Source organism: Macaca thibetana, chromosome 1 (assembly GCF_024542745.1).
Source record: "Macaca thibetana thibetana isolate TM-01 chromosome 1, ASM2454274v1, whole genome shotgun sequence".
NCBI classification, from domain to species: Eukaryota; Metazoa; Chordata; class Mammalia; order Primates; family Cercopithecidae; genus Macaca; species Macaca thibetana.
The window spans coordinates 102282967-102300722 of NC_065578.1; the positions used below are offsets into that span (position 1 = coordinate 102282967).

General features: G+C 33.0%; 1 protein-coding gene across 2 annotated transcripts in view; it reads right to left on the bottom strand.

The window, feature by feature from the left end:
* COL11A1 (collagen type XI alpha 1 chain) overlaps positions 1-17756 on the bottom strand; it is a 219223-nt gene that overhangs the window by 73316 nt on the left and 128151 nt on the right. For both annotated transcript variants that reach the window (XM_050778638.1, XM_050778648.1), the window contains 6 exons: positions 15893-15946; positions 10977-11030; positions 6549-6602; positions 3693-3800; positions 3217-3306; positions 2904-2957 (listed from right to left, as the gene is read on the bottom strand). In XM_050778638.1, coding sequence (XP_050634595.1) covers positions 2904-2957; positions 3217-3306; positions 3693-3800; positions 6549-6602; positions 10977-11030; positions 15893-15946 — 414 coding nt within the window. The remainder of the gene's footprint in view (positions 1-2903; positions 2958-3216; positions 3307-3692; positions 3801-6548; positions 6603-10976; positions 11031-15892; positions 15947-17756) is intronic.

The window sequence follows — 17756 nt, forward strand, 5'->3', positions numbered from 1 at the left end:
TACTATCTTGCCCCCTCCATGTTTGCTACATCAGCACTGTCCTTGGATTCCACACTGCCCTAGTCATCAGCTCACTGCAATGTTGACACTGGTCAATGGCCTTTTGTGATCTATTCTCTCCTATCTCTGTTATATATTAAACACTAACGACAGATTTGTTTTCTCAAAACTTCAATTTGTTTACTCCACTTGCTCTGTACATTTCAAATATTCAAATGACTACATCTTGCAATTTTAGAGCTTCAGTAATTATATTACATGTTGCATTAGTGATTTAGTTTTTTTATTATGTAAAATAGCACAGTGCTTGGATGCTAGCAAGAATTCAACAAATGTTAGACCGTCTCCCAAATTTTGTCCCACTTGGGCAAACACAGATACTAATTAAACATCGTATCCCTTTCCTAATATTTTCTTTCTTTTCAGTGATTTTTGTAATGTTCTGCACTCTGTGAAGCCAAGTTCAAGGGTCATCTTTTCCACATGGCCCTTCCCCTTATTTTTATTATCTTTCTACCTCACTCATAGAATTAACATTTATTGTTTGCATGTCATTAGGCATTTAATCACCAACCAACTTACAGTGATATTTAGTCTTTGGTATATTTCTGTTCAAAATTGTTTATCCTATTTTATCTCAAGGAATATCTACTGTGATGTCCAGTTGCATATAACAAAGTAAGTAATAATTGTCAAATACACAATTGAAGCCAAATAAATAAAAGTACATTTGATTTTTATATCATATTTAATGTTATTCTACATGTAGCGATACATTTTTCAATTAATATCTTGAAAATTCTATCCCCTGGACATAGTATGCAGCCTACAAATACACTGGTTTCAACTGTTCCCAACCCCTGAGACAGCTTCAGTGCTTGGTCCCTGAAAAACAACTTAAAATAATTTAATCCTTGTAGTCACAGCTCAGATAATTAGTTCAGTGTGTATTGCTCTTAAAGCATCATTTATTCCTACAGTATATCTTTAGAATCTGAAGGTCTGGTTAAATTGATCTCATTTTACTGAAATTTAGAAGATTCTATACCCAAATACGAACTTTTGTCTTATTAAGTTGTTGTTTCTGCTAATGCTACTGCCACTAACTTTTGAGAATATTAGAAAATGTTCATAATTTTATGAACTCCAGTGGAAGTCTAATACAGTTTTCAAGATATATTTTCTTTAAAAAATATCTTTACCACGTTTCCATAATTATCTCAATGGTTGTGATATGATGTGAGGGAAGTAAAGTAAGTATCATGTGAGTCAATCTGAAAAATGATATACTTGTTGTATTCCCAGTATTAAGTAATTCTGTATAAACTTTATTCCAATATTAGGATTCATAATAATTCAAATGAGTAGGTGTGAGATGATTACTGTGCTTCAGGCACCATATTGTGAGTAACCAAAATAATACAGGTAACTCACAGCCTGATGCGAGAGATGATCAACTATATTCCAATGTAATCTCTAAACATGGAGATATAATAAAGGGCAGTGGGTGTGGGTGTGTGTGTGGGGGGGGGATTTTTACCAATACATGAAATGGAGGTAAATTATCCAAAGACAACTTTACAGAGATTTAACACTTAAGAGTTATCTTTATGGATGAGTAGGATGTTCCTCAAGTAGAGAGAGAAAAACTGGAGTTTCCTGGAGGAAGGGGAAAAGTATACAGTATACTCTTTTCAAAATTGAAAAGGTCATGGTTTTGATAAGCAAGAAAACATTCAATGCATTAAATTGGGTAGAATTGAAGTGGTGAGCATGAAGAAAAAAAAAAAAGACTATAGAAATTGGGGTTGAACTTTGAAGATGACTTGCTGGCTAGGATAAAGAGCTTGGTTTCCGAAGGCAGTGTGGAGCTCTAGGATGGGTATGACAGAGGAATGCCATAGTTAAGGATGTATGCTAAACTAGTATTCTATAGGTGAAACAGACTGCAGAGGATAAGAAAATGAATCCAAAGATAAGATGTTATTAGTCAAAGAGAAAGGAAGAGGAAAGAATCTGAACAAAGACAGTGGCGGTAGAAATGAAGAAAAGGGGAAAAATTAGTAAAATATTTTGGAAGCAGAACTAATAAATATTATGTGAGAGGAAGTTGAGAGGGCCTTTAAGGCAACTTTCAGCATTTTTAGGTTGGTGAAATAAGAAAATGAGAAGAAAACACTAAATACGGCAGTTTGACTGTTATAGTGAAATTTCAGTGTACAGATAAGAATAAAGGTGAATTTATTAAAAAATGAAGCATACATTCAATTGTTTTCTGAGGGATTGATATGCATCTCAAGAAAAAAGATGAGGCAAAAATCTGATATTTACTCATTTGCCAATTATTTCATAACGTTTTGATTAAATAAAGAAATATGGATAATATATAAGATTATGCTTACGGGTTTTATGCTTTTATGCTTATGTCTTTTGTATCATTGAAAAATTCAAGTCTCATCAAGTACTTATAAACAAATTGAATATGTTTTATAATAAATGAATGATAGAATATAATTTATAAAAAATCAAATCTTATTTTGTAAGTAATTTTAAAATAATAGATGTAAATGAAGTAAAAATTTCAAACTACAGCCTCTCCAGGCCTTCCGTGACTATGAGCTTCTATTACTCATAATGAGGATTTATTTCCTTGGGAACCGTAAGAAGCAAGATATCTCCTTTTACCTCCTGACAGCAGCAGAAGCAAATATTTCCAATCATCTAAACCCTTCTGTTTCTGCATTCATTAGTGTATGCAATTAGTGGGAACTAGGCATTGACTGATTTGATTGACATGTGTTTATTTTCTCTCCCACACACTGGAATCACAGCATGAGAGTAATGAAAGAAGAGCTGTAATTCTCAACCATGATTGTCTGGCTATTTATTATCATCCTACTTACAACTGGACCTGGTGGGCCCTGGGGACCTTCCCCTCCTTTCAGTCCAGGTGCACCCTGGGAAAAGTGAAAAAATAAAGCAAATGAATCTCTATGACTCGAATACCAATAGGAAGAGATATCTGATTAATAAAATAAGGATGTCAGATAATGTTTTTAGACATAACTACATATATACACACATATATAACAATAATCAAATGCATATGTTTACATATATTCCCTTAATTACTCATCGCTCTTTAAGTTCTGGGAAAAAATGCTTCTAATAAACAATTTGAATCACTTGCTTTATCTATATAGATATTGATTATACCTGAGCTCCAGGAAGACCTCTTTCCCCTGGGAAACCACGTAATCCTGCTGGTCCATCTTTCCCTGAGATACCTTGAGGACCTGGATCACCCTAAAGAATATAATAAACATCCATCAAGACAGATTAATTTCTACACATATTTCTACAAACAAAATTGTGATTACTTCTAAACTACTGTAAGTAAAATTTGAATCTTATTTAATGATGAGAATATTGGGTGGATTGTCATATGCATTAAAATGAAGTTCCCACTACCTACATTTAAGGGTATATGTATATTAAAGATTTTATGGTCAATGGAGCTAACAGTCTTATGTAAACGTTGGGCAATATCTTGGAGTATAATAAACGCACACTAAATATTTCCCTGACACATCTTCTGACACTCATTTAAATGGAATCTGTTGACAAGTGGTGAGTATAGTGAAATATAAATTAAAGTTTTCGGCCAAAAAAATTTCTGAAGCATGTTGTACCTTTGCACCTTCTTTTCCAGCAGCACCAGGAAGACCTTGCTCACCAGGAGGGCCAGGAGGGCCAGGATGCCCACGTTCCCCTATTGGACCAGTCTCGCCGGTTGGTCCCTAAATTAGATAAGCAAAACCACTTTAGATTGCTCTTTTATTTTTGGCAAAGATAACACAAACTCAAAAACAGTATTATTCCCATTTACAAAAGTGTATCATCCTCATTTACTCTCATGACATCTTACAAAATACTTTATATAAAGCACTGAAAGTAGCATATCAAGTAAGAGTCTAAAAAGATTTTATATAATCTTGGTTAGAATCTGAGTGTAAAAGGAAAGCACATAAATAAAGTCCAAAAAGATGTTTTCTTTGCTTAATACAATAATTTCTGCAGAGTGGGGCAAGTCCAACTATTATTAAAACTATGATTTTTAAATACAGTTTTATGCCATTCCTTCTTTTCATATGAGGTGTCAAATCAGCTTCGTAAAGAGGCATAGAAACCACATTGGTAGCCACTCAATGAATCACTGTTTAAAAATAAACTTAGGGCCTTGAGAACCCAAAAAACCAGTGGTTCTCCTTGGAATTTCCAAAAGCTTAAAACTTCTCTACTATTAATTTATATTCATTTGACAAAGTCTAGGGAACGTGGCAGGGGATCCTGAAGGCAGTGAGTACGGGTCGGCAGTTCCTTCCGGTCAAAAGCTATAACAAATGCTCAGCTGCCTTAAATTGCAGCAAATGCCAAAGTGAAAAATATCAGGTCACTTATGTGTCCCTTGAGTGGTGCTGTTTTGTGGTGCTTGAGTATAACAAGCTTTCGTGTATAAATAGAGGATGGTGATCAGTTACTCTCTATCTTAATAAAAAGCAAAATGAAGGATTGAAGTTAAATAAAGGGCAAATTTTTAGATGCTAATGTTGTTAAACAGTAGAACATGTTCCTGTACTTGCTTATGAAGCATATATATATTTTTTTCCTAAAACTGCAACATATTCTTAACTGTTTATCTTGGATAAGGAATCTACCTGTCCCAATTTAGGTATACACTTCTAGGTTTAAACTCCTTTAATTATATGATTGCTGTAACTTTTCAATTTAACATTAATGTGCAAACATTTATCAAAAACATGATGTCTTCTTAACTATCTGAACACCAGAATCTGAACAGTAAGGAATACAGAATTAATCATAATTGAACAGCTATCACCACTGAGACAAAAATGATCAGAGATTCACATAACTGTTTAAAGAAAACAGTGGATATTCAGTATTGCAATCTATATCATTCCCATTAAACCAAATCTTTTGTCTTCACATGAAAGTATGGCTACATTTAAAATAGGCTATTGGATATTTTTTCTCTTAAAAAGGACCAATAAAAAATGTAATTTGGTGAAGGTGCATCTTCAGTAAAACACCCAGTATTTTTATGCCTTAATGTCAGCAGGGGAACAGAAAAAGAAACACAAGTCTCAGAAGTTTTAGATAACCACAGTGAACAGAACTGTATTTTTGAAAGATGTGAGGTCCTAAAATATTCAGTTATGTTCCATGATGTTTATATTTTAGTTAAGAATCTAATTCCATTTCTGTTTATGGATATTAAGTATAAGAGGAATATTTTTTCTGGTTAAATTTTCTCACAGAAAATAATTATAAAGTTGTTTTAAACAGAAAAAATAAAAGTTTTTTGGAGGAAGCTTTCTAATTACTGCGAAAGTATATATAATGTTTTAACTAAAACTGATAAGCAGCTAAAAAGAAGCCTTTAGCACAAATAAGTATTCATGTTTACACACTCTATAAAATAACATAACATTCCCCTTGGCTCAGGGTTAACCTCTGAAATAATCAACAAATCCAATAATTCTTCATTTTTGCTTCTGTTACACATATTCCTAACAACAAAACGCAGTTTTTCTGTTTCTCTAGATGTGTGTGTGTGTGTGTGCGTGTGTGTGTATGTGTGTGTGTGTGTGTGTTTGGATGTGCATGTGTGTGTGCGTGTGCACGTGTGGGCGTGTATGTGTGTGTTACAGTGTTGAGAACTATTTAGAGACAGAGAAAAGACTAAACCAATTAAATAACTAAAACATGTATTTACCTGCTTTTGCTCCTTTGTTATAATTTGTTATTAGTGGGGGGAAAATTCCAGCCCACTAAATTAAATGTGTTCTGCCCAGTCAATATGCTTTGCCAGGGAAGAAAAACATTATTTTCTATTACCATGAATTACTCTTTATAGTTATTTCATACTATAACTCAGGATACTGCACTAATTTTTGAGACTTCTTCTGCCACCTATCGTGAAAGAAATCCTTGTCTCTTCCATTATTTTGTATATCCTCAAAGATAATTAATATTTATTTCTGATATAATTCATTATTATGAAGGCAAAAATCTTAAGAAAGACCTAATATGTTACAAATATTAAAATTTTAGGATGTAAATTTCTAAATCTAATTTATACTCAAAAACATGAAGTCATTTTATAATTTAAAATTCTAGAAAAAGATGATGGCCCACCTATTTATAAGGAACTTTGTATTTTTATTAGTAGATGGTGTCATAGTCAGGCTTTAGTGTTAAATTCAGTGTGAACTTTCTGATTTATTTTCATTTATTTTATTCTTCTCTTTTATTCTTACAGGCAATTGAAAAGTTGCTTTAGTTAAGTAATAGTTTGTTGGTTTCATTTGATGTACGAAAGCTGCACATATTTAAATACAATCTGAAATAAAAAATACATCATTTTGAATCATAATAAATTTAGAAGATTTTACACAACTTAGGAAGGTTAAAATATAAACAAAAATAAATAAATCTTGCTCAGGAAATAAAGCAAAGGAACATACCTGTGGTCCAACCACTCCCCCTGGCCCAGGAGGGCCGGTCTTGCCTTGAAATCCCTAAGAAGGCAAAGTATTATCTGTAAAAGCTACACACAACACAAAGCATAAATCAAAATTCTATGAGTTAGCTGAATAAGTCACATTAAAAGAAAGTCACCCATTGACTAAAAATATTTATTTTCAAATGCTTAAATATAAGTTTAATATGTCAAACTTATTTCAGTTTTCATTAAAATTCAAAATTTGCCATTTCAACATTTCACATGCTAGGGCAACAATTACCTTTAATAAATTAACCTAGAGCAAAAAAACGTGTTCTTTGCCCTGTTCCACCAGGTCAAACAACATACAGAATTTTAACCCAGGAATGTTTATGGATGAAATAAATGATGATTTAGACATTCTTTGAAACAGTTTACTGATTGTTTATACAGAAATAAATTCACAGTGATATTAATACATTTCTCTCTATTGTATTTCTAAAATCTCATAAAACAAGATATAAAAATAGACCTACTAAAATAATGCTTTGCACAGTAATTATTTTAGTATTTATCAACATTCTTTCTTGTAAGAAATTCAAGAGATATAGTTGTAAATGCATTTTGCAAATAATGCAGTCATTAAAATATCTGGTTGATTTGAGCAGAATATACTCACTAAATAAAACTTCTGGGCATATATTCTGGTATTTATATTTCTCTAGGCTGTGGGTTATTCATTCCACATAATTGTATTAAGATAGGTAAATTTCTTACTCATGAGAGTTAAGTTACTTTTAACAGCTGGAGAAGTAGATAGAAAATATTGGGAGAAGAAGTTTTCAAATAACTGAATATTTTATTCTCTATAACATCTAGTCAGACTGAAAGTAATAAGATTAGGAAAAAAATGGGTAGGAACTAGCAATCTCACGTTTGTATCACAATGCTCCTGATAACTATGAATGAATTATTTACAATAATAAAATTGTATAAGTAGGTACAGATAAGAGTCTGTAATTATTGCAATTGATGCTACAGGGAAAGAAAATAGATTTCTTCTATTTTGAAAATCTATTAATTCAGACTTTCAGAGTTCTATTTGAGCTATCATTATCAATGGCAAAACCAATCAATTCTGAGGGGAAAGTCATAAAATTTATTTAGCATTTTATAATTATATTAGTCACTTAATTGTAATTTTTCAGTAACTAGTTGGTTTGGAAATCTGTTATCAGATTTACATACACACATACACAGATACATAAACACATTTATACAAGTGCACATATATGTATGTGTGTCCCTGGATTATCTCAACAACCTCCATGAGCACAATTGCCATCTCTGTGCTGATGAATTCCTCCACTCCCAACTGTTTATAAACCTCTAATCAGTATGAGCCCTAAAACTCGCACGGTAAGTGCCTACTAGAAATTTCCAATTGTATATCATGCTCTCTCTTCAACATTCCTAACATGGAACTTGCTGATTGTATCTTCTCTTTTGATTTTCCTTCTGTGTTCCCCGCCTTTATAATGGAGTGTTTTCATATCCCAGGCTTTTCTTCAGTGCCCATACTTAATCCGTTATTTCATCTGAATGCGTCACCTGAGAAGCTCCCTCAAATACAGCTTTTTCTCACTTATCCTAGTAGACCTGTCTTATTCAGACTAGAATCACCTCTTTCCTTCACCATTGCTGAGTTTTTCAAATAAGGTTTACTCACTTGTTTACATTAGCCAGAATCATCACCCACAAAACCAAACATAATAAATTCATTTTTAAACATACGGATGACAAAGTTCTAGCCAATAGGGGCCCAGTGTGTGAATTCAGTTACTTCCTTTGCTTTGATAATGTATCCTAAATTCTAGCCATGCTGATCTTCCTACCTTTTTCTGAATAGCCACACATCCTATGTTTGTATGACCTGTTTCCTCTGTCTGGGTTATTCCTCTTCCAATTTTTAATCACTAAATTGGACAGGAAGATATAAAGGCAATTCCAAACTTTTAAAAAAAGTGTTAGAAAGCTTTTTGTCTTAGTAACTGTGAGAGCAAGAATCACACACAAACAAAATACTGCAAAAATGATTAATTAAATGTATTTGATTACAAATCAATATTTAATTGCAGAAAATCTGGACAAAATTACAACATAGACTTGCACTCATACATCTTAAGGGGAAAGAGGAAGTTTTGACTGCTAGACCATGTGTGTGAGTGATGGATTTGGGAAAGCTGGAAGACAGCGTTGCCCATATGTCTGCTCATTCAAAACATTCAGACTGTTTGCAACTATCTAAAACATTTGATCTTGGGGATCTTACAAACAAACTACACAGGAAAACTTTTACAGTTCACAATAAGGTGTGCTTGTTCAATATTGTCATGTAATAAGACTACACTTGCCACTTAATTTTAGAATAGCTAGTCCAATTATGTTTTTCAAAGTTGCTGAAAATGGAAATTAATTTGACATATTCATAGGTAGTTTGAAAAATGTGCTGTTAAGATCCATCAGAAATGTGACTCCTATTTTGATAATCTTTAAAAGACTAAGCCAATTCTAGGACCAATATAGGATTTGGCATTATGCTTCTGAGACAAATTTGGGTCACTTCAATATAATAGAAACCATTTCTGAAGCTGTTTAAGGCCACCGGGAAAAATTGGGAATAGTTTCTATTATACTGAAACAACCCAAATGAATGTAAGATGTCAGAATAAACATTTAATTAATGGATTTCTGCCTGGAGACAAATTTAAAATATCATTTAAAAATTTATCCATTGAAATAAAATAGTAAATATATGACAAAGAATGCCCACTTTAGATTGTGACTCTTGTACAAGGTAGTCCTTTGAATCTGGGTCAGCAGAGAACAAAGTGAGAAAGGTTTGGGGCTATGGGGTGATTCACTATTCCCTTAAAGTGGATGTGAAATCGGGAATATAATTTTTCAGAAATAATCCTGGCTTTAATCTGTGAAAAACTACAAAACAGGAACATTCATTCTAGAAACATTATGCTATTTTTCTTCTATGTTTAAATCTCAATGTTATATGTGATATAAGTATTTTCATTAGAAGTGGAAGCTCCAGATTAAATCATAGACATAAAGAATTTTATAACAGTAATTATCTAGATATATTTTCCCCAGAAGACATTTTGGAATATTCTATAGTTATTTCCAGGAAGTTATACAATGATTTCATTAAAAATGATTTGGCTGAAAGATTTGAATGAGAATGCATTTGTAAATTCAGTGTTGATTCTCCTTTAGAAAGTTTATTTCTGCTCCTCATATAGATATCCTTCCCAAGAAGATACCCAAACAGTTTATTCTTTGGTCTCACTAAATCATATTTCAACTTTGCTTTAGAAGTCCAAGACTCCAAAGTTTCCCATCTGGCTAAAGCTAAGAAATAGTGAAACTAAGAATTGCCACATGGTAAGCAAGGCAATAATTGGGTGGCTGCTAACAGATTCTTTCCTCCATAGCAGAAAAATCATAATCTTTTCAGATTTCAGATTTATTATAGGACACTGCTATGCAACTCCAATATGTATTCAGGCTGGCCAAATACCCTAACATGATTTTCAACCGCATAGGCAAAGGTAGTCTGTATTTGTGGTTTCCTTGAGAAATCTGGATAAAAGTAATCATTGGTGAGAAGCAAGAACTGATTCCATGGAGACATGCTAACCCATGATGATTTCTGACCAGAATGACAATCCACTGGGATAGCCAGATGCCTGGTTTTTAACAGGAGCAAAATAAATGAGCTCACCAGGATCCTCAAACCATCACTGAGCTGCCAGTTTCCTCTCCGCCCAAATTGTTATACACATGGTAAGTTATTCAGTCAGATTTGTTTACTTTTATATTATTTGTAGTTTTTCAGTAAAATTTAGTCACCATTTCTGATTTACTTTTTCCTATTTCACATGAAAGGATGCTTTTGCCATAGTTCCCAACCAATTATAGCTAATGGGTCCAATATCAGCAAATATTTAATCTTTTAGTTCTAGATTTTAAAAATGTTGTATTCTGTGCACGACTATTTGTAATCTGTTGCCTTTGGAGAGTGGAGAGATGATGGGTTTGAGTGGAATGTATCTGTAAACAGGCTTCAGTGAAAAGAGTCAGAGGGACAATCTTGAGGCAATGTCCAAAAACTAATAGTGTCTTCTCCATCAGCTCATCCTTAAAATGCGGCTATTGACAATAAGAACAATCATATCAACTAACATCCTATTTCCTGAAATATATTTCTTGGGTCTATTTACTAATTTATGTATATATTTCAACAAAAGGCTTAATGGAATTAATTTTTCCATTTTTCTCAACCTAGTAATTGAAATGTTCATAATAAAGTAGCTTTCTATGAACTGATGAAGTGCTAGAGATGGGAATTTTTAATAAGAGTAACAAGGTCACTTACAGTCTCCCCACGTTGCCCAGGGTGTCCTGGCAGCCCATCCTTCCCAGGTGGTCCCTGAAATTACAAATATTGAATACCACATGTCATAAATATTTATTTAATTATTTTATAGTCTAAATGTGATATGTTAGAAAATTGTCTTTTCTTTTTATATTTTCATTAGATATTTTACTTTGCTCTTCTGTTGATTTTATATATGGTAATACGCACACATATCTCTTCAATGTAATTCTGTAGGTATAACTGCAACCAAAATAAAATAGTGGCACCTTTTTCTGAATATTTTACATTTAAATATATTTCATTTGCATCAATCATCTGTAAAAGAATATTTGCAAAGGTTTATATTTTCACTTTGTGAAAAATATTACTTCTTTAATACTTCACAAATGAATATTTCCACCGTTTTGGTGATTTATTCTTAATTCGCATCAAAACTTGGATAACAGAGAGAAATAGTGCCCTCTAGTGGTAATCCGAGCTTCTAACTGACAAGAATGCAAAAGAAGGCCGGGCCGGGTGGCTGACACCTCTAATCCCTGCACTTTGGGAGGCTGAGGCGGGAGGAACAAGAGGTCAGAGAATCAAGACTATCCTGACCAACATGCTGAAACCCGGTATCTACTAAAATACAAAAAATTAGCCGGGCTTGGTGGCACGTGCCTGTAGTCCCAGCTACTTGGGAGGCTGAGGCGGGGGAATCGCTTGAACCTGGGAGGCAGAGGTTGCAGTGAGCCTAGATGGTGCCACTGCACTCCAGAGCTGAGACTCCATCTCAAAACAAAACAAAACAAAACAAAAAACAAGAATGCAAAATAAATACAAACTCATACAAACAATGGCATTTTACCGCTCAATTTTTTTCAAAGTAAAGGAAACAATGCGTTACACTCAATTCTAGAAGTTGTCAGGACAAATTTTTCCCAGTAGATTTTCTTAAATGTCCTCTTGAAAGAATAATGTTTGTGAAGTACCGCAGAGCAAATCTGCTGCTATCACTTTCTATAAAGGATGCTGTCTTTGTCATGGTTTAAGAAATAAATGAAGCGAATAACTACAAACTTTAAGTGAACAAGTCTGTGAGGGTCCTATATTTTAAATACTTAGTAGAAAGATTGCTTCTTTAGACTGCCTGATGGATTATTCATTCTACTCAGTAACCATTACATATCAAGTTCAAATTTCAAAACATGGTCAATGGGTAGAGACAGAAATATTCTCACCCTTCTAGATGAATGAAATGATTCTTTTAATAATGATATTTTTTAATGACAACAGGTACACCTTTCACTGTATGTTAATTATTTAAATAAAATTGGCTTTGAACTTCTCTTTTTAATATATATTCTTATAGAGTGAGTATGAAAAACAGGCTTTGTTCCAAAATATCATTTTCTCAAATAGCTTTCTTCCAACTGAGTGAGACTTTTTCCAGGTTGGCAAGCTACTTCAGGAGAAAGGTTCTTGGCGGTGCCAGAACCATCTCTGTCCCTTAGGTCATCTGTATTGACATCCTGGTTTCCCTGTAAATTAACAATTCTAATTAAAAACCGTTAAGCTACTTCACAACATCATGACTTGCTTAGTGACTTGTTCAGGTTTTCCAGGGCTACCACTGCCATCCTCTTCTTCAAAAAACAAAATTGGGGTGTTTTTAACCAAAGGTCCAAAACATTCTCGGATGTCATTTAACCATGGCTTCTTTAAAAAACATATATTACATGCCCTTGTATCAATCACTAGGTATATATTAATGCTAAGACTTAGTTTTGCCCTCAGTTTGGAGGTGACATACAGAAATAAGTAGTTAGTTAATTGGTAATGAACTTCATTGAGGTCTGGTTTTACAAAATAGCAAACAAAAAACTTCTGTGCCTTATCACTGGTTTGACACATTTGGCAATAAACTTGCTTTCAATTCTGGGCAATAATAAAAGTTTTACAGAGAGTATGACAGCTGAAGGATATCAAGTATGCCTGGCTTTTTTTCCACCATACTAAAGTGCTTCTTAAATGATGTACTTTGCCATTAATACAAGACTTAATTTTTTTTTTTAACAGAGCTGTAAATACAAGATTAAATATCTCTTATTTGCTGACATAGATAACACATTCATTGCAAAATATTATAATACTTTAAAATAGCAATCTTAGATCTAAGCAATCACATCCTGGGAAGAATGCAACATAATATTTAATGGCTCTCCTAGATAGTCTGAGGGAGTAGTGTTAATATACTGCATTAAAAATTGGTGTCATTATTGGCCGGGCGCGGTAGCTCACGCCTGTAATCCCAGTACTTTGGGAGGCCAAGGTGGGCAGATCACGAGGTCAGGAGATCGAGACCATCCTGGCTAACATGGTGAAGCCCCGCCTCTACTAAAAATACAAAAAAATTAGCCGGGCATGGTGGCGAGTGCCTGTAGTCCCAGCTACTCAGGAGGCTGAGGCAGGAGAATTGTGTGAACCCAGGAGGCGGAGCTTGCAGTGAGCCGAGGTCGCACCACTGCACTCCAGCCTGTGTGACAAAGTGAGACTCCGTCTCAAAAAATAAAAATAAAAATAAAAAAAGAAAAAAAGAATTGATGTCATTATCATATTTCCTGATTTAAGTATGTACTTTCAATATCAAGCAGTTAGTCCTAAATAACCATAATGGCCACCAACTACTAACCCATAAAATAAGCAGACTAATTACCAAATAATTTCATTGTATTTATGTAAAAGTAATAATTTTTTCATCAAAATAGGCTTCCCCTTTGATCTAGTTGGTACAGGACAGAGGGAACAGATTTGGTGAGGGAATCTGTGAAAACTTGTAAGTAATGGTTTAAGGATGTTTTCTCACTTCTCATTGGCACTGAGTTTTGACTTTTTCTATTCTAAATAGATCGTTTCTCATACTAGTCATGCTATAAATCTTAATCATTTCAAGTTAATATTTTTTAAAAATGGATGGCTGCATATTCCCAAAATATGCTGATAAGAGTATGAGACTAACAGAATCTGAAGGGAATATTTAGATCCATGTGTATATATGTCTTTGTGAATATACATCATATATATATATATATATATATGATTTTTTCCTGATATGATGAAGGAGATGAACCAATTAATTTACAGGAAGAGATTTTTCTATCTCTCCACCTCAGTTTCTTCTTTCTATATAAAACAGATGAAGCCATTTCTATCCCAAACAGCATAAAACAGCATACTAGAGAAATTAGGTATTTTTATTTCATGCTCTAATATCTCGTTTGTTAGAGGAACATAGTATAAAAATCATTTTGTTTATTAGCGAAAGCAATGCTCCTGTCTTGTCTCTCCTACTAGAATGCATGCTTCTCAAGTGTAGGCATTTATTATGCTTCTGATACCTCTTAGAGACAAAACACATGCACGATCAATGGCTCAAAACTTGTTGAAAGATACATAAGACAATGGGCTGAAAAAGTCCGAGAAAAAAATGAGTCAAATGGGTTTGTTTGACAATGAAACAGTATTACATGAGTCAAGCAGTTCTCAACAATGCATACAAACACAAATGGTACAATACTGAGGTTATATACATCACTAAACTTTATGTTGCTAAACACTAACACAGCTTAAAAATAATTATGAGAATGTTTATAAATAAATACATACAGTGACTTTTGAAACTGTTTTCATTTCTCTGTGAAACTTTGCAGAGTCTTCATGTTACATTTGGAGCAAAACTGACATAGTAGGTAAGCATTATATACAGGTAGTATCAAGATTACTTTATATTTAATATTAGCCATATATATTGATTTTTCTATAACGTTGTAATACAGATAACACTACTTTCCTAATATGTTTGCAGGAATAATGCAAAACTGTTCAGTGGTAAAATAATAATTTAAACAGTGTCTAAAATTATTGTAAAAAGTTAAAGATTGTCTTAATATTTGAAATTTAATTATTTCAAAATAAATAATTCACCAATATGATTTGTGTGCACATTAAAGTGTGGGTAGTATTGTTCATCTGGACTAGCACAGTAGTTCACACACTTTAACATGCATCAGAACTGTCTAGAGGGTTTTTTAAAAGAGAGACTGGGCCCTTCCTTGCCCATCTCCAGAATTGTGATTTGGTCAGTGAGACAACATTTCTAACAATATCCCAAGAGCTGTGGATGCTGCTGGGCCAGGGATTACATTTGAGAACCACTGTCCTAGACAGGTAGATAAGCTGACTCCGGCTGTCTTAAAGAAACTGATGAGGTTGCAAAACAAACAATCAAACAAACAAACAAAAACAAAGAAGACCCCAGCATGTTCTATGTCTCCACAAATACTTCAATATGAAAACACAGTATTTCAATTAACTTTATGAAGATGCCTGATGAACATTCAAGTGTTGCTCTAAACATATTTAATAAAAGGAATATGATTTAATGAGAATTCTCATTACATTTTCTAAAAAGAATAGATTATAGTGACAGACATGATACTAATATAATACATTTTAGCATGACTTAAGTAATATCAGAATGTTGGAGGGATTTAGGAAGTGATATTTGAAGAAGTTTATATTGATGATGGAAGACAAAGATAAATTCTAATATACCAAATATTTAAGAGTTGATAACAATTTGTAATGTCATCAATTATGTTCATTGCAGTAAAGGAGCAGCTGAGAGAATGATATTCATGTTTTTCTAGTCTTTGGTATACTATCAAAAAATACTTAATGAAAGATATTGAAATTATATTAAGAAACAATCTATGAACTTCATAAATTAAAAATGTCTACTTTCTTTGACATCAATTGTAATTTTCGAGATTTTGTCAATATCCTATCTAACAAATATTTAAAATGTAAGCTGTGACTCTCAAAAATGTAAAAATATCAAATAAAGAAGGAGAAAGAGAAGCTCTGACACTTACAGGAGGGCCTTTTGGTCCAGGGAATCCAACTGGACCCTGAGGTCCTTGAGGACCCTGAAAATAAAAAGCAGTGGGGAGAAGTTAACAATATGCCTTAAAAGATGCATCTTGATACTTTGAGGTTTATTTATATTGATAAAATACAATGTATTGTACAGCTTCTTCATCACAGTGACAGAACTATGGTAATACAACATGATAGTAATTACTAATCTAAAAGTAAAATGGATAATTTTTCACACTATTTCTACTCAAAACTACACATCACATCAATGTTACCTCAGGAACACTGTAAATATTTAGAATTCATATGAATTAAAAGTGAATAGAATGTATAAGTATTGAGAAGTTCTGCAGCATCTTTACTTTTAACATTGGCTAGAAACATTCATAGAAGGAAGATATTTTGATTCAATTCAATTCTACAGCCCCTCTTAAAAAAAAAAAAAAAAAAACTGTTTTATAACTTATTCCATCCCTGTTCTGTATCTAGCCATATATTCTAACACTAAAAGAGAAAGTATGTGACTATCTCAAAAAGACCACAGAAGATGTCATTAACTATTCTCCATATCTAAAATATATTTATTTTGGATGATGTCAATATATTTTTTACTCATGTATAAATTTCTTTTGTAGATAAGGTTAAAATAACTTTATTGTGTAGTTATTAATGTTCAGTTCAAATAAAATATTATAATATCATTCTTGGCTTGATTTTTAATTAATTATATTACTCATCTCTCAAAGTTACCTATTTTTAAAGTGCATAGTAAGTCCCATCAGAGTGACTCCATTGTTGGCAAAAAAAAAGTAATTGGTAAGAGATAATCCTCCATATGACCAGAACATAATAGTTACATTTATTTAAGAAGATTTATGAAAGATAACATAAATAAAATGTGTTAACTAATACATTTAGGGTAGGATTTATGTATTTTTCTAATCAAAAATAGTTTACTGAAGTTGATCTTCAACAGAATTTATTCTTTCTATTTATCAATCTAGGCTTCCCAAGAAAAATCTCATTACCATTCATAGCCAATGTTAGCTCAGAAATCATCACAAGTTTTTACTATTACCAGCATCTGATATTAAAAAAGTATCTTCAAAGTTATATATAAAGTTAACAGAAATAGATGTCATATGAAACTACCAAAACTACTGGGCAAATTTTAGGAACTACAAAATTTTAAACTCTTATTAAACTATGAAATGATGATTCCTAAAAACTCATTTTAAGTACAATTTTTTAAAAATAGCATTCTTTTGGTTATGTAGCAAATTCTATTTTCCTGATTTCTTAAAATGTTATGTTTTTGCTTTTTAAAATTTTGCTGCCTTTCAAATGCAATTTGAATTTAAATTATTTTAAGAAAGAAACATTTCAAAAACCATTACTTAAAATAAAAATGAAAAATTGAGTCTTCATAAAATTTCACAGCAAGCATTGGCATATTCTTTTTTTGTTGTTGTTTTTTGAGATGAAATCTTGTTCTGTTGCCCAGGCTGGAGTGCAGTGGTATGATCTCGGATCACTGCAACATCCGCCTCCTGGGATCAAGCAATTCTCCTGCCTCAGCCTCCAGAGAAACTGGGATTACAGGCGCCCACCACCATGCCTGGCTAATTTTTGTGTTTTTAGTAGAGACAGGGTTTCCCCATGTTGGCCAGGCTGGTCTCGAACTCCTGACCTCAGGTGATCCACCCGCCTCAGCCTCCCAAAGTGCTGGGATTACAGGTGTGAGCCACCGCACCTGGCTGGCATATTCTTTGTGTAATAATCAAAATCGTTTCCAGGTGGGATTTAAAAAATTCCATAATGACTCAGTGTACAGATGGTGTTGAAACCAGATCACCAGAT